At 57.8% G+C, this 17,027-nt stretch overlaps 1 protein-coding gene across 4 annotated transcripts in view; it reads left to right on the forward strand.

Moving 5' to 3' along the window:
• The window catches only part of LOC141947192 (diacylglycerol kinase gamma-like), a 39,812-nt gene that overhangs the window by 16,639 nt on the left and 6,146 nt on the right, over window positions 1–17,027 (forward strand). For 2 of the 4 annotated variants that reach the window (XM_074878081.1, XM_074878082.1), the window contains exons 13-25: window positions 115–213; window positions 357–470; window positions 568–641; window positions 771–845; window positions 934–1,019; window positions 1,241–1,330; window positions 1,745–1,905; window positions 3,373–3,437; window positions 4,301–4,391; window positions 7,170–7,371; window positions 8,900–9,020; window positions 9,110–9,170; window positions 9,740–15,224. In XM_074878081.1, coding sequence (XP_074734182.1) covers window positions 115–213; window positions 357–470; window positions 568–641; window positions 771–845; window positions 934–1,019; window positions 1,241–1,330; window positions 1,745–1,905; window positions 3,373–3,437; window positions 4,301–4,391; window positions 7,170–7,371; window positions 8,900–9,020; window positions 9,110–9,170; window positions 9,740–9,838 — 1,338 coding nt within the window. In that variant the 3' untranslated portion in view covers window positions 9,839–15,224. The remainder of the gene's footprint in view (window positions 1–114; window positions 214–356; window positions 471–567; window positions 642–770; window positions 846–933; window positions 1,020–1,240; window positions 1,331–1,744; window positions 1,906–3,372; window positions 3,438–4,300; window positions 4,392–7,169; window positions 7,372–8,899; window positions 9,021–9,109; window positions 9,171–9,739; window positions 15,225–17,027) is intronic. The other 2 variants (XM_074878080.1, XM_074878084.1) reach the window with 2 other exon arrangements.

Here is a 17,027-nt window from a genome sequence, read left to right on the forward strand (position 1 = left end):
ATGGGGGGCCCCGGGTGCATCCTGCAGTGCTCCCCGCACAGCCAGCCCTGGGGGAGAGGCTCACAAATGGCCGGGTGTCCCCTGCCCAATGTCCCTTCCTTCTGGCCCCTCCAGCTCCACAACAAATGTGCCTCCCACGTCAAGCCGGAGTGTGATGGGGGCCCGCTGCGGGACCACATCTTGCTGCCTTCCTACATCTGCCCTGTCGTCCTGGTAAGTGCCCCTGCTCCTTGGGGCCGGGCGGCAGGGATGCAGCAGGGACCCGGCGGGACATCGCTGCGGCCGATCTGCCACCCCCGGCTGCTGGCGCCGCCTTCTCGGGGCAGCAGGCGCATCCATACCTCTGTTCCCCAAAGGACAGGCAGTCCCACTGCCAGAGATCGGAGAGTGACTCACCTGCCAGCACCAGCCCTGAGGACAACCAGGGCTTCAAGTTCAACTCCACCACGGTGGACGGGCAAGGTCTGCAGGTAGGTTCCCGCGCCAGGCTGCCAGCAAGCTCTGCCCCGGGCGCGCGCCGAGCCCCGCAGCGGCCGGGCATTCGCAGCCACGCTTTCTGCCCTCCAGATCAGCCCCCGGCCCGGGACGCACCCCCTCCTCGTGCTTGTGAACCCCAAGAGCGGAGGAAGGCAAGGGGAGCGGTAGGTGGGGCCTTGCCCATGGAGAGCATCCCCGTGGGGTTGGGGGCTGCCGGTCCCTCGCGTTGCTCCAGCACCTCTCCTGGAGGGGAACTCGCCTCCGTGGCCTCCCTCACTCCTCTCTTTTCTTAGGGTCCTCCGGAAATTTCACTACCTGCTCAACCCACGCCAAGTGTACAACCTGGACCGCGGTGGGCCCACGCCAGGGTACGGAGATGCTGTGGCCGATCCTCTGGCCCCTGCCGCTGGCCCCTGCTCCCCCATGTCACCCCTTGTCTCTCCTGGCTTTCTCCAGGCTGAGCTTCTTTCGGGACACTCCGGATTTCCGCGTGCTGGCCTGCGGAGGGGATGGCACGGTGGGCTGGATCCTGGACTGCATAGGTGAGCGAGGAGCAGCCGTGCTCCCGCAGAGCATCATCCACCCGCATCCTTGGCAATCTGCTACGAGTGCCCGATGTTCCCCATGCGAGAGCAGGGCAGGGGTTCTGCCCACAGCGTCATGCGCCAGCTCCCCCCGCCAGGGTGCCAGTTGAGGAGGGACACGGAGAGGAGCAGGGATGAGCCCTTTCAGCCCCAAACCTCTCTTTCCCCTTGAATCGCAGACAAGGCGAACTTGGTGAAGCACCCGCCGGTGGCCGTCCTACCCCTGGGAACAGGCAATGACCTGGCCCGGTGCCTGCGCTGGGGAGGAGGTAAGGTCGGACAAGCATCACCCGGGGGATGGCCGGCCCATGGGGACCATCCAGTGTGGCTGTCCTGGGGGAGGGAAGGCTCCAGGGCTCTTGGGATGAGGCTCAGGGCTGCGTCTTGGCCCTGGTGCCTCCTGATGGTGCCTCTAATCCCTTCCAAAAAAGCAGCCACTGCTTCTAAACACCCGTCAGCCAGGTCCTGCCCGACAACCTTTTTCATCTGGGAGAGCCATGCCATTAGCTGAAATCTCTGCCACCACAGCAGGGATGAGCTGGGCATCTCACTGGTGCTGCAGCAGCACCCCCAGGCTCCCCTGGGCGCTCAGCACCCAACTACCTCCGGCCACACGTGCCATGGCTGCACTCCCCTTCGGCCTCCCTCATCCTCCTCCGACACCCACCTTCTTTCCCTTCCAGGCTATGAGGGAGGCAACCTGATGAAGGTCCTGAAAGACATCGAGCACAGCACGGAGGTGCTGCTGGACCGCTGGCAGATAGATGTCATTCCCAGCGACCGAGAGGCCAACGGAGACCCTGTCCCGTCCACCATCATCAACAACTACTTCTCCATCGGGGTGGTGAGTACTGCGGGGCAGGGATGGGTGCTGAGGGCAGCCCAGAGTGCAGCACACATGCCTTTTAGCTGGAGAGAGCAGCACAGCGCAGGGCTAGCGATCGGTGCCCAGACCGTGCCATGCCCACCGGAGCCCCCCCGGCCATGGGAAAGCGGAGGGAAGAGCTCTGGAGACCAGTGGAGCAGGGGATCTGTCACCTGGGTCCCCAGCACAGCCACAGCCTCAAACCCACCCAGATCAGTGGATGCCCAGGGGCATTTCCCACCAGTGGAGTGGTGCTGTGAAGTTGCTGGAGTGATCCAGCCCAGCAGGTGCACGTGAGGGATACCAGCCCCCCAGGCTTCCATCCCTGTCTCCTTCTAGACTCACCCTGAGTCCTCTTCCAAGTTAATTCCCAGGAGCAGGGGCTGGTTCCTGGTGATGTTCCTCAGAGACCATAAAAACCTGTCTTAAGTGTTTGATGAAACTCTACATCTGAGCTTGAGCCTCCCAAGCTGGGACTCTCCCTGCTCTTCCTTGCCCACGTTCCCAACCTCCCTCCATCTCCTGGTGTTGTTTTTCTGGTTTAATTGTAATTAAGCAGCACTTAAATGCATAAAGAGGCATGGAATCTCTCTTCCCAGCCAGGAATGTTGCAAGAGCAAGTGTGCGAGGAGCTTAAATGAGGTTCAGGGAAGTTTAGGGTCCCAAGGACAGGTTGAGATCTGCTGGACACCCCACCTGAAGCTTTTGCCGAGGTGGCACCCATCAGCACAGCCCTGCTTTGGTGCTTGGACCTGCGTTGCCCCATGTTTTCCTAACCCAGGGCAGTTAGAGAGCCCGGGGAGGACGGCAGCCTGTGCCACAGGGACTTTTCCCAGTGCTGGGGCCAATTGCAGGCAGGAGCAGCAGGGCTTTGGAGGAATGGCAAAGTAGAAAGCACTTCTCTTCCCGAGGGCTTGCAGTATTTTTGTCCCGGGCCATGGGTGACCAAGCGGTACCGCCACGGTGGGGGTCACATCAGCTCCTGCTAATGACAGGGGATGTCACTGCAGGTGGCATCTGATGACAGCTTCTGAGGCTTAAACACCCCCTACCCTGCACAGGAGAGGTTGTGATGAGTTTCAGGAGAGCTGCCACCCTGCCAGGGGAGCTGTCAGGTTGTAGGGTCCTGGGGTGTCCCTGGAACCCCGCTGCCCTGCCCTTTCTCCCTCCCTCAGCATCCCCTCCATGCAGAGCCCCTGTGATGAGGGAAGGAAGCCAAATGCACTAATTATGTCTTGCTTAACAAGCCCGTTCAGTGCTTCACGAGCAGCCTGGCTGAGGGGGCCTCTGTCACCTCGGCATGGCCCCTGCACTGTGCCCCTGTGCCGCAGGGACCGGCGGTGCGGGTGAAAAGCTGAGCCCCCATATCCCAGCCCACACCCATGGGGCACAGAGAGGGGTTTCTATTTCCCTCCGCCGGCATCTCTGCGCTCCCTCTCCCCACAGGACGCCTCCATCGCCCACCGCTTCCACGTCATGCGAGAAAAGCACCCCGAGAAATTCAACAGCAGGTAAGGGCTGCCCGTGGTCCCCCCCAAAAGCTGGGTGCGGGGGGATGCCCCACCATTGCCGTACACTGCACCGATGGGACATGCTGGGGACGTACCAGGCGTGGCTGGAGGGGTGGGGGCCTGGGGTGCTCCCTAGGGCCCCGTGCAGTGTGGCAGGCTGCTCAAACTTGGCCACGCACCCGATTACGTTCATTCATGCTTTATAATTAGCACTGAATTCCAGGACCGGCAGGAGCAGGCCAGGCAGTGAGGGCAGGGCAGGCAGCAGCAGGTCACAGCTCGCTGCCGCTGTGCTTGGGGTGCATGGAAATGGTGTGATGGCAGCAGGAGCCGTGGCCTGCAACCCCTGTCCCCATATTCAGAAATACCTGCTAGAAAATCCCCTAATGGACCCAAACATCTGGCTCAGGTCCCCTTGGCTTACAGCTCCTCCTCAAAGCCTGGTGCAGCGATTGGTGCAGGGGAGGACCAGTGGTCAGAGGCTCCTGGCAGGGTGCTGGGAGGGTGTGAGGCAAGTCCCCTCCATGGGGTATCCATCCCCAGAAGCCCCGTCAAGAGATGATGGCCCACGCTGAGCTCTGCTGAGAGCCGGTGGAAACACCCTGTCCCATGCTGAGGGACCACCCAGCACCCGCATCCTGCCCTTCGCAGGGTGTCAGAGCCACCCCCTGTCCCACAGCACAGCTCCCCAGGGCCATGACGCCAGCAGTCCCTCCCCACGTTGGCTTGTGTCCCCATCGATGGCTTGCGTCCCCATTGCGATGGCTCTGGAAAGGCTCTGACGGCCCATCCTGGCTGGGCTGGGGGTGGCTGGGCAAGGCGCTGCTTCAGAGTGGGATGCTGACACATCTGTGTGCCCCCAGGATGAAGAACAAGCTGTGGTACTTTGAATTCGGGACGTCGGAGACCTTTGCGGCCACCTGCAAGAAGCTCCACGACTACGTTGAGGTGGAGGTGGGTTTCCCAGGATGGTCCCTGGCTCCAGCTGCAGCACAGAGGTTTTTGAGGAGATGTCACCCCTGGGTCCCTCAGGCAGGGCTTTTGGCTGTCCGGGGAGAGGGTGCTGTGGCAGCTTTGGCCCCTTTTGGTGGCAGGAGGATGCGGTGGCTGGCAGGACCCGCTCTTCCACCGCGTGTCGCTTGCTGCAAAGCCGGCCAGCTGCAGGCAGAAGAATAGCCCTGTATTCTTCCCCCTTTCCAGCTGTATTTGAGAGCGTGCCTGGAATATTCTTTCTGTAAACTCCGCGTCTGCTCCCAGCCCTCGTTGGATGACATGGAAACAGCCTTTAATTAGAGTGGGGAGGAGGGCGCGCGGTTGCTAAGAGCGCTGTCATTTCTCCGCTCGCGCTGGGGGGTTTGGGCCATGCTTTGCTGTAAACTTCCGCCTCTCCTTATCGCTGGATAAATGACCCTTTTATAACTTAGGCTGGAAGGGCGAGGGGAAAAGAACATCGCTTGCTGCAAAGGGCTGGTGCGGGTCTGACCAGGCGGTGGGCGCAGCGTCGCTGGCGGTGTGCAGGCAGAGAGCAGGCAGAGCCCTGCGAGCCAACCATGTGGTCACGCAGTTGCGGGCAGAGGGACTTTGAAGCCCGTTTCTAGGCGGGGAGTTTCGGCTCTTCCCAAAGCCTGAAGGGCGTAGCTGTGCCCTCAGCAGCTGGTGGGAAGGGGCAGGAGCAGAGGCACAGCCATCTCACCCCCTCCGCCGGCCACCAGCATCCTGGGGTGGACAAAGCCCGTGTCCGTGGGGTTTGATGCTGCCGGAGGCGGGCGCGAGGTGCGAGGGGCTCCGTGCGCAGCCCGCCGAGCGTGCGTCGGCACCGGCTGTGCCATGCCAGCAGGAAAGCGTTAATCCTGCAGTATTTGAAGTTGAAAGCGGCAGCCTGTCCTCCCTCCGGCTCCCAGGCAACTGTCAGCCTTGCAGAGAAATGGCAGTTTTGTTTTGGAAATTGGCACTCGTTCCCCTACAGCTCCTGGAAATGAATTTGCTTTTTTCCCAGCTGCAAATTTTCTACTTCCAGCATCGCTGCCAGCGCGCCGTCAGCTGCCCCTGCTCAAAGAGCCCATTGTAGCTCGCTGGCACACTAACAGCGGAGGGCTACGCAGGCAGAAATCGCTCCCTGCATGCGTGTGCGTGGGCAGGCGTGGGCAGCTGTGGTCCTGCCCGCTCCGCACACCCCCGTGCAGCAACGGGCTTCGGCAGCATCCCCAGAAATCCCACAGCCTGGGCAGCTGACTCGCTCCCATCCCACCGCGGCCGGGTCGGTACCCACCGCCTTGCGGGCAGCAGGAAAGATGCCTGCGGCCGGGGCCAACGCTCGTTTTGGCCGGGCGTGGGAGGTTTTGTCCATCCTGTGAGGAATCGGAGCTGTCTCGCTCAGTACCGCTGCTCACAGCGTTAGGGTCTTTTCTGTTCCTACAAATCATAATATCATTAAGATGTATTGAGAACGAAAGGATTTACATCCTTCACAAGCCTCGGAGAGACAGCTCTTCATTCCTAAACCAGAAGATTCCTGCCTTTTGCTTTCAAGGCAAGGCTAAAAATAAGATCTTGGAGCATCAGGGGAGGCAGAACAGATCTGAACATACAGAGACGCTTGCTCATGTGCGCACCCAGCTCCACATACGTGTGGCGGGCGTGCTCAGCGCTTGCCGACAGTGCATTAAAAATAATCTTAAGACCTTCACTCTTTGCTAGAGGAAAACAACTGGAGTCAAAGCAGCAGTGGGGGTTCGTCAGCCTGTTCGCGTTCCTCTCGGTAAAGCAAGAGGGAGCAGAAGCGCCGTTGCATGACCAAAATGCAAAGAAAAAAAATGTGCTGGTATTTGCATGGCAGGTAGAGAGCAGATGCAGAAAGGAAACCACAGATGCTCTAGAGAAAATACCATTGAATGGGAAAGGGGCTGCTTCCTCCAGGGGTATCTAGAAAGGGGATCCAGTGTCATCCAGGCAGCGTGAGAGTGAGAAGACCCAAAGTTAAGAAATGCATTTGCATGGCTGCTGCTTCCAGTCCTGTCGAAAAGCTGCAGGCAACAGATATTTTACCTTTTACAGGAAATTTTCAGCTGGGGCAGTCCTGCTGTACCGCAGTGAAGCCGTGCCACACACAAGTGCACTGCCTTGTGGTTTTGTCTCCAAAAACTGACATTTTTTCCTCTGACACCTTTCCTATCATTTCCTTCCAGCCTAATTTCTAGTTTCCAAATTGTGCTTGAAGACAAACTGTTAGTTTTTGGGCAGCCAAACTTTCTGATTCTTTGGGGTCAATTTGAACGAGGGGAGGTGGGGAAGCACGTGCTGGAGATGCTTGGGTGGAGGTTGCTCCAGGGCTGAGGTGGTATTGCATCCTATTTCGGGTTGCAGGAACTGAGCCTGGCCGAGGTTTTATGTGTCTCACAGGAATTTGGTTTTCGAAACTGTCGTCTCAGATGTGTAGTAAAATTCATATTGAAATAGAGGGGAAAGCAGCACAAGGAAGGGGAGGGGGTGGGTGTCAGCCCTAGAAAAACAAAGTCAGAGGGTATTTGTTTGCACCTCCAGCCCCAGCTGCCCCAGGACTGCCTGTGCCCCCCTGGGGCAGGTTTGCTCTGGGGACTGTCCAGCGGCATACTGTGCTCGGGGAGCCCTGCTCCTTCGGCAGGCGGGTGGGGAGAGGAGGTGGCCGGGCTCTGCGGGTGCTGGGCTCCAACTCCCCCCAGCCCCACAGCCTGACGCTGCCCACGTGCCCGGCAGTGCGACGGGACCCTGCTAGACCTGAGCAACGCGTCCCTGGAGGGCATCGCCGTCCTCAACATACCCAGCATGTACGGCGGCTCCAACCTCTGGGGTGAGACCAAGAAGCAGCGCAGTTACAACCGGCTGGGCAAGAAAGCACCAGAGAAGCTGCACGCCACGGTGGTCACCGACGCCAAGGAGCTCAAGTTCTGTGTGCAGGGTGAGCAGCGGGGCCTGGCAGCAATTTGTGGGGTGTGTGGGGTTAGAGCGAGGGAGCTGGGCGGCCGCTGGTTCTGTCTCAGTGCACGTGGCGCCGGAGCAACAGCACTGAAGGGGTTGCTGTCAGCTTTTGGGGTGCCAGTGTGACCCCCAACAACGGTCTGTCCAAGCTGGTGAAGGAGGGTGGCTCTGCCCGCCTGTGTATGGCCCAGCACTGCCTTTCTCAGGACTGGTTATGCCGTGCCACGGTGGCCAGAGAGGACGTGGCTCCCACCCCCTGCCACCCACCTCTCCCCTCACCCTTTGGGGGTCATGGCTCAGGGGGTGCCCATGTGGGACCCCTCACCTGCTGTCGCGAGGCTGGGCAGCCCCCAGCGCCCCGCAGGACTGGCAGGCAGCCGCTGCGGGGCCGGGCACCCGCTGCTGCAGAGGAGGAGCCGGCAGCGGAGCTGCAGAGCTGGCACCGATGGCTTTTATAAGCATCCTCCCAGGCTGCGCCTCAGCACTGCCAGCCTGGCTGCGGGCTTTTGGGAACAGCACAGCACCCACGCTGTGCCCTGGCCAGCACCTCGCACCCACCGCTGCGGCCACCAAAGCCATCCCCACGGGCACGGGCAGGGCACAGGCAGCCCAAAGTGCTGGCAGGGTTCCCCCGCAGAGAGCGGTGGGTTAGAAAACAGTCCAGTTTTCTAGGCCAGGTGCCTGCATTTTCCACCCACCACCTCTGGCAGCCTGGGACTGGAGTGGGAAACAGCCCCGCTACCACGAGGCTGCCAGGATGGCGGTGTCACCAGGCTGTCACCAGCTGTCCCTCGCTGGGCAAGCCGGTGGGAATGGGCAGCAGGGAGCAGGGCAGAGCAAAGGCCAATTCCAAAGGGCGGTGAGAGGTGGCGGGGTCAGTTCCCTGGGCACGTCCCCTCTTGCCCGTGGGCAGGAGGGCATGGCGGGGCTCGGCAGGCTCCTCCCGGTGGGGGTTTCCACCACGGGTGAAAGAGGACCCTGAAGGGAGTTAGAGATGGAGCGAGTTGCCCCGGTGTTGGGCGCCTTTGCTGGTGGCCCAGCAGAGCAGGAGGAGCTGGGAAAAGGGGCAATGCCCTGGGATTTGAGCAGAGCCCTCCCAGTGAGGATTCCGCCGTGCATGCCGGCTCCCGGGGTTGGAGGGGGGTCCACAGTGCCCCAGAGCACCCTAGGGAGAGTGTCTGCCACCATTTCATACAACACTGCAGACAAGCAGTTGCAGAGCTGCTGAGGATCCAGGCTGCCACCCTGCAGCCGTGCAGGGCCGGGCACTGTTTCAGACCAGGAGTATTTTTGCACCAAGGATTTTGGACAGGAGCATTGCCCAACACTGCAAATACCCATCTTGGAGCATGAGGGACATCGGGACACATCCCCACAGTGCCACCAGCCCCGCTGCCTTCCAGAGTGGCCAGCATCCCTGGTGTGCTGGCCCTGATGCTTCGGATGATGGCAGAAGGCAGGGGATCCCCAGGGACACGGGGACCGACTCAGATCCCTCTCTCTTGCAGACCTCAGTGACCACCTCTTGGAGGTGGTGGGGCTGGAGGGCGCAATGGAGATGGGGCAGATCTACACGGGGCTGAAGAGTGCTGGGAAGAGACTGGCCCAGTGTTCGTCTGTCACCATCAGGTATTTGTCCCCATCCCAGCTGAGCGCCCGACTGCCAGCGAAAGCTGGTGCCTGTGTTGCGCTGCATCCCCCCTCTTTGTGTTTTGCAGGACATCCAAGCTGCTGCCCATGCAGGTGGACGGGGAGCCCTGGATGCAGCCGTCCTGCACTGTGAGTCCCTGGGGAGGGAACAGCTCTGCCGTGGGCAGCTGGAGCAAGCAGGGCCTGGCAGCACGGCGGGATGGGGCGGGCAGGGACTGGCAGCGTGGCAGGCAGCCTCAGCTCCCCGTGCAGCGTGGCAAAGCCTCTGGAGTTGGAGGGAGGCTGGTGGGTGGCCACAGAGCCCAGACCCCTGCGACTTCTGTCTGCACCCATGCTGGCCCTGGACTCATGGCAAGTCATGGGAACTGTGGGGACAGGGACACGTTCATCCCTTGCCAGGTGGGTGGGTGCAGCAGCATCCTTTCCGGGGGGGCTGCAGTGCAGTCCCTCACCTGTGGCAGGCAGCTTGGCCACAGGAGAAATCCTCTACCCATCCCAGCGCTGCCTGGGTGTGATTTTTGGAGCTGTTGCTCCCATCCAGCAAAACATTTAACGACCCGGCTTGGGGGTGGCAGCGGCTCCTCGCCCTGGCGCTGGGTGCTGAGCTGCTCCTGGCTCGCTCCCTGGGCTGGGGCATGCCCGGGAGGGCTCAGAGCCCAGGAACCCCTTACTGAGCTGGGTTTTTCACTTCTTTTTAGGTCAAAATTACACATAAAAGCCAAGTGCCGATGCTGCTGGGCCCTCCGCAGAAGAGCAGCTTCTTTTTCCTGAAGAGGAGAAACCGAACTCGAGATTAAGCAGCACGCAAGGAGCCGCGGCCCAGAGACACCCGGCGTCCCGGACACCTGCCCGCTGCGGGGGTTTCCCAAATCTCTGCTCCGTGGCGGGGAGAGAACACACCCCCTCAAACCTGGTGGGGATCATGTGTCCTGGGAAGGTCTTGGAGGCTCCTTCCCAACCACCACAAGCGTCTTCTCCAGCCGGGATGGAAGCGGTGGGCGAAGGCAAGCTGACGCGCGGGGAGCACGTTCACCAGAGCAGCGCTAGGACTGTTGGTTTTTTTTTTCCCTTTATTTAAATAACACCCCCCACCCGCCCTGGCAGAGCTGCAGATGAACGCGCTCCCAAGAAAACGCTAAGCTTCACTTATTTATTTTTAATCCTCTCGAAGGACACTCAATGTTTTGCTGCACTGGCTTTCTGTCCACCAACCCTTGCACATTGGAGAAGTTATTTATTTTCTTAGCCTAGAGGAGACGGTCTCTGCCATGCCTTCGGCTAGCACTTCTGGAATGGGTTTTAAGCAGATGCAAAGACAGTCTTCGCTGCCAGCCCTGGGAGCCGTGAGGTGTGGGACAGGCTGGGGACAGACGGTGCCTGGGCCGTGGGGACAAGCGCAGGGTGGATGGAAGGAGATTGTTTCTACATGGAAACGGCAAAAAAATGGATTTGAGAGGAGCTGCCAATCCTGGGAAACCCCCATGACCTGGCTCTGGGCTTCTTGTTCATATTTATGTATTTATTTAGCAAACTTTGGGGGGACCTTGGGGGTCACCTTTTTTTATGAGCCTGGGTTGGACACGAACGCCACATCCCTTCTCTGCGGGCTGTCCCCCATGGCACCTCCTTCCACATGGACTTTCCTCTCTCCTAAAGCCTGCCAGCCTGCGCCATGGGCTGGGGACCCTGGGGACAAACATCCAGAAGCACTTCTCACTTGGAAGTGTCCCCCTCACTTTTTTTACACATCTCATGTGCTTTGCCAGGCCCATGCTCTCCTGGAGGCAACCGGTGCTGTCTCCGATGCTCCTGGATGGCTGCAGGGAGCGGGGAAGAGCTGTTACACCTCAGTTTCCGCATGGTTGTGTCTCCCCTGACCCACTCCGAAGCCAAGGAGCTTTGCAGATGCTGCTGCCAGCCCCCCGCCTGCACGGGCACCCACCACTCGCCACCCCGCCGCTCCTTGTCTCCTCACCCAACCGGCTGCTGGAGTCCAGCCGGGGGGACCACGGACCCATATGTCCCCAACCAGGTGCATGGGGACAGACTGAGGGACGCAGCTTCTCCCCAAGATGTGACGGGGACCAGAAAACGGAGGAATGCGTGGAGGAGGTGGTGGTCTGGATGTGTGCCCCACTTCATGGCACTCCCAGGAGCCAGAAGTTGGCAGGACTGGCCCTTGGAAAGGGGTGCTGGTTGCTTCTGCAGGCACCCACTGCCCCCTGTGGTGGCCCTGTGGGGGGGGGACGCCAGGCTCCCAAATGAGCCCCCACTCTCAGGCAGCTCCTTTGGATCTGGTGGAGGCCCCTGTGCTGCTGTGAGCAAGCCCGGAGCGACGCGTGCCCCTTGGATGTTGCTGCAGATAGGAAAACCGCTGCTTGTCCCTGCTGTGCCCCTCCAGAGGGCAGGGAGGCCCCGATGGGACAGGCCACCCTGTCCTCCCTGCTGGCCCAGCGCCTCGTCCCTCCTCATGCTGCAGGTCCCCATTGAATAGCGTCACCCTGGCAGTGCAGAGGGTGCTGCCGTCATTATGTTTCAGGGTTCATCACCCTCCCCAGGCAGGGACAGTGTTGTTAGGTGCCTGTTGAAGCTTGAGGCTGTTTCTGACAGCAGCCATAGGGCCCTGCTGACATGGGAGGAGGCAGCAGTGCCCCAGGAGAGCCCCAGCCTGGGCTCCAGCCCACAAGTACCCCTCAGCCGGGGCGCAGGAGGAGGCTCCGGTGGGCTGCCACAGCTCCTTCTCCTGCCCTCAGCACCAGGCAGGGCGAGGGCGAGCTGGTGGGGAGGAGCTCACTGCAACATGACGCCCAGGGATAGGAAAGCACCGGAGGCAGCCAAGAAGCCAGGAGGAGGGGGCCCTGTGCCACGAAGTGAGCAGGAGCGAGCACGGCCCAGCCGGCAGGCGCAGAGATCGACGCAGCTCACCGGAGCCATGACCTGTGGACATGGGCACACTCCACCCGCGGTGCATAAATCCACCCTCCTCCTCCTCGTCACCCGGGGCGGCCGTTAATGAGTAGCCAGGTGAAAGCATATGGGAGCTAGGCCAAATAAACCCGGGGACCAGCAGCCTCTGTTTCCCCAGCCCCCCCCAACAGCAGCTGTGCCTCGCAGCCCCCACGCTTGGGGAGGGTGAAAGAAAAAAACCTCAACCATCTCCAGAGCTTTGCTGGCAGGCGGGGTGACGGATTTGATCCGTGGGATGACAACACACGGGGTCAGCAGCGTTTATAGCAGCGGGTTTGGCTCCATTTCCCTGCCTGCTTGGCCTCGACCCGGGGTTTTATCCCAGGGCTGTGGTTAGAAAGTGCCTGCATGGAATGAGCAACAGTTTTCACCACAGACCTGCTCCTTGCACCTGGTCACGGTTTGCTGGGTTCCGGGCAAAGAGCAGCACTCAGGTCTCTCTGCTGTGGTTTGCCATCGGTGGTGGTGGAGCCGGAGGGGAGAAAGCAGGTGTCACGCCATGCCTGCACCCGTGGGTCCGGCAGCACAGCGGGGGCGAGGAGTGTTCCTTTGAGCTTAAAGCCATGGGGAGCTCAGGGCCACCACCCTGGGCCAGTGGGATGATGGCACACCAGCACTGGTCTGCCAAGAGTGCTGGGCCCTGGTAAGACATCCCCTTCTGATGATCAGTCAGACGGTCCCTGCCATCTCCCCCGGGGGACGCAGCTTCAGCCCGCTCCCGCCATGCCAAAGCCGTGGTTCAATGGGCCTGGTAGCTAACGACCTCCTTAATCCAAAGGTGGCAAGGCCTTCAGCCCAGCAGGGGACACACAGGGGCTGGGATGCTTGCCCGGCTGTCCCTGGCTCCGGGGAGGAATACGCCACACAGCCGAGGGCACGTGAGGCTCTGAAACCCCCCCGTCCCTCTTGGTGTCCAGCTCAGCCCCCTTCGTCCCCCAGAGGCCACAGGATGGAGCGGGACCCCCCAAACACCCCCTCCCCCAAGCCCCAGGCGCTGATGCCAGTGTGCAAGTGCCCCCCTGAGCCGGTGCCATGCTGGGGGACCCCTGAGAACCAGGGAACCCCATTCCCCTGGGAGCCCCGGCCCAGCGCCGGCCCTGTCCTCCTGCTGTGTGCGTAGCCGTGGTTGCCTGCATGGAAATGGCGTCTGTAGCGTAGCGCGTGTTGCCGTGTACACCTGGACTACTGTGGGCTTGCCTCAAATAAAGATGGTGATGAAATACTCGGCTGGTCCTGGGGTGTACTGGGGTTCCCCGATTCCTGGCCAGGCGCAGGGTCCCCACCTTCGGGGACTCAAACAGGAGGTGCTGGGGCTGACGGGATGTTGTCAGCGGCAGCGCGATGGAGCGGCACTTGGTGGGAGCTGCAACTGGCTAAATTTGGAGCCTGCAGGGTTTTTTTTTTTAAGGTTTTTTTTTTTCCCTGAGCGGGCTCCAAATTTAGCAGGCGCTGGTCGCCATCCTCCCTCCCAGCCGTGGCTCTGCAGGGGCTTCGGCTCTTCCCCAGCCACTCCTGCAGCCTCCCCCCGCCTGCCCCACAGCTGCGCTTGGCCCCCAATTGCCTCACCCTGTGCCAGCAAGAGCACTGGGGGTGCTGAGCAGCCCCCCCCGGCTGGTGCAGAGCCACGGCCGCCTTGGGTAACTGGTTGTGCCTGGCTCTGCAATGACCCTGCTTGTCCCCAGCACCTTGCTCCCCAGCCCAGGTTTTGCCACCCGCCCGCCCGTGTGTCATCTGCTAATTTTACCAGCGGTGATTTAATCCTGGTTGCCTGCGTGCTGAGGGGAAGTGAGAGCTCCAGCACCTGCAGAGCCCCTCGGGAGCAGTCCCCGGGTGACAAGGACACCCTGTGCCCTCTGTGTGCTCCCCTCCCCCCCACAGGCACCCAGCGGGTGGCACGTGCTGGCAGCCCCCCCCCCCCATTTCACCCAGGACACAATGGGAGACAAGCTACCTGCCATTACCAGCATCCTCCCTGGGGGATGGTGGTGGCCCTGGAGGACCCTGGAAGCTCATCAGTACCCCAACATCGACAGAGAAATGCCCACCAGCAGCCCAGGGACGTGCTGGGCAGCTCTCCCAGGACACCAGCAAGCCCATGACCTGAGGCTGAGGATTTCAAAATGGTGAGGACAACCCTGTACCAACAGGCTTCCTAGCCCCTGGGCATCTTCCCAGGATCAAGCAAAAGGCTCCTCTCCTTCCACGCTGAGAAGAGCAGTATGTAACTGAGCACTATCCCTTCTTTGTCCCTTCTCCAGCAATAATTTCCCAGTCTCCCTCTGCCACGCGAGGCCTCCACGCAGTTCATTCACCCTGTGCAACGTGCTGCGTCCTCCACGAGCGGCCACCGGCGGGTCTCACTGATTGTCATGGATTTGTTATTGATTTAAGTTGATGATTTTAGGGTTTATGATATGAAATGATCTTGATTGAATAATCAAATAGAATTTTATAAGAATATTAGTTTTATAATAGTTAGAAAAATAATTGTGTACTGTTGTAAGTAAGTATGGAAATACTGTGTAACCATGTAATCAGTTATGCTGCTATGAACTCCTTTGTAAAGCCCTAGACCAAGGCTGCATAGGTCGCATAGTCCAGTAATAATCATTAACTAGAGAATTATGTTGTCAAACAAAGTATAATTGTTAGGCTGCTTAGTAAGAGTGATTTATTGTCTTATAGACTAAGAGTTATATTATAAGAAAGCCTTGAAGCATGTTAAAGTTGCAATGTGAGCCAAAGTCCTTGAGTCAAGAACATTGGGGGGTCTTTTTGAAGAGTTGACAGTCTGTGGTGGTCGCAAAAGCAGCCCCTGACTCATTTCAGGGCTTTAGTGCGCATGACCGGAAAGAGGTGGGGATATGAAAATGAATTACAGGAATTAGCATGTTTATGTATGAGAACTTCATTAATATGTATGACTGTATCCGATATAATCAGCATGTTACACGAGTTAGGTGTGCGTTGTTGGTGAGACAACTCCCCTGCGCACCCGGCCGTTAATAAAGGAGTGTCTGCTTATCTACATCCCATCGGTGTCGATAAGTTCTTTTATCCCGTTTTGGTGACAGTTTCTGGCGACCCAGATGGGACCTCGCTGAAAGAGACCGGAGGGGTCGGGGACCTGATCGGTTCCAGCCGGCACCGAGGAATTCTCGGGGATACCCATCGATCCCCGATCCGTAAGGCTCTTTGCGACGTCCCCTGGAATTGGTAAGACACTTCTTACTTGGTTTGGTTTGGTTTGTGCCTGGCAGATGCAGCGAAAGCTGCGCAGGGTTAGACAAAGGGTACCTGTTTGGTTTGGAAGCCGAGGTGTCTGCCCATAAGACATAAGCAAAAGCTATTGCAGAGTTGAACAAATTTGGGTATTTGGGTATTGGAAAAACCTGTATGCTATAGGTTTTTATTGGTATTTGTGTTTTGGTATTAAAAAAAAAAATCGGGAAAAAAATATTAAAAAATTGGTGGTGTTTGTGTGAGTTTGAGACGTACAAATAAGTACAAAGCGAGTGCGGAGTTCGGATCCGCAGTTGTTACCCCACGAGGGTGCAGCCAGAGGAGAATGAAGTGAAAGACTGAGTGATTGTGTGTGTGTGAATTTTAAAATATTTTGAAATGACATCTAAACTAACACATTTGTTTGAGAGTAAGAGTGTTGGTAATTTGGCTTTTGATGGAAAGGTACTGAAGAGTTCCCCATTAGGATGTCTGTTAACACATTGGGAAGAAATACATGATGACTTACATAAAAGCCAAATGATAGAGTATTGTAATTACTGGTGGCCTTTGTATATTTTGGAAGATCAGGAAAAGTGGCCTACCAATGGAACTTTGAGTTATAATACCATATTACAGTTAATGTTGTTTTGTAGAAGGGAAGGAAAATGGAATGAAGTCCCATATGTAGATTTGTTCTTTTATTTGAGACAACGAACTGATTGGCAAAAGGAATGCAAACTGATTAGTAGAGATAATTTGGTAATGGCTTTGACTTCTGAAAACAAGAAAGTAAAGAAATGTTGCTCTGCGTGTGATATTGGGAAAAGGTGCATAAAGTATATAGCTCCCAAGGAAGATGAAGAAGGACCAGAATTAGATATAGTCCCTCCACGAAGAGGACAGAGAAATCAGAGACAGGGATATGGAGGTGGGAGAGACCAAGCAGTAGAAGTACCGGAGCCAGAAAGTAGTGGAGGAGAAGATGAGGATGAAGGACCTGCTGAAGTCGTCATTCATACTCCTATATCCAGGAGAACTAGACAGCAGGCACAGGGAATAGCTCCTTTGCGACAAGGAGTTGGTAACGATGGGCCAGTGTATGTGAAAGTGCCTCTTTCAGTTATGGATTTGATGGCTTGGAAGCAGGCAGCAGGGACATACAGGGAAGATCCTGAGAGAGTAGGCAGAATAGTAGATACAATCATTAGAACACAGAATCCAGACTGGAATGATTTACAAGTAATATTGGATAATTTATTGAATGGCACAGAGAAACAAATGGTATTGAGGACGGGTAAGGCACAGGCAGAAGCGGCAGTGATGAGCGGGACGATTGATGGAACTTTAGAGCAAAATTTTCCTTCCGGGGATCCGCAGTGGGATCCAAATCGTGTGGAGCATAGAGAAAGATTAAGTCGGTATCAGAAATGGGTTCTATATGGGCTAAAACATGCCATGCCTAAATCTGTGAATTGGTCTAAACTATACGAGGTGAGACAGGATAAAAATGAATCTCCCTCTGCGTTTCTGGAAAGATTGAAAGAAGCTGCTAGAAAATATACTGACCTGCAAGTGGAAACTGAGGCAGCTCAAACACTATTAGCTTTGATTTTTGTGAGACAGTCTGCACCAGATGTAAGAAAGAAACTCCAGAAACTGGAGGGAGAGGATTCAAGGAATTTAAGTAAAATGTTGGAGGCGGCATGGAAAGTTTATAACAATCGAGAGAAAGAGGAGAGGAAAATTAGAGAGAATAGACTGCTGGCTGTAATAGCAGGAACATCAGTAAGAGGT

Source organism: Strix uralensis, chromosome 9 (assembly GCF_047716275.1).
Source record: "Strix uralensis isolate ZFMK-TIS-50842 chromosome 9, bStrUra1, whole genome shotgun sequence".
NCBI lineage: Eukaryota > Metazoa > Chordata > Aves > Strigiformes > Strigidae > Strix > Strix uralensis.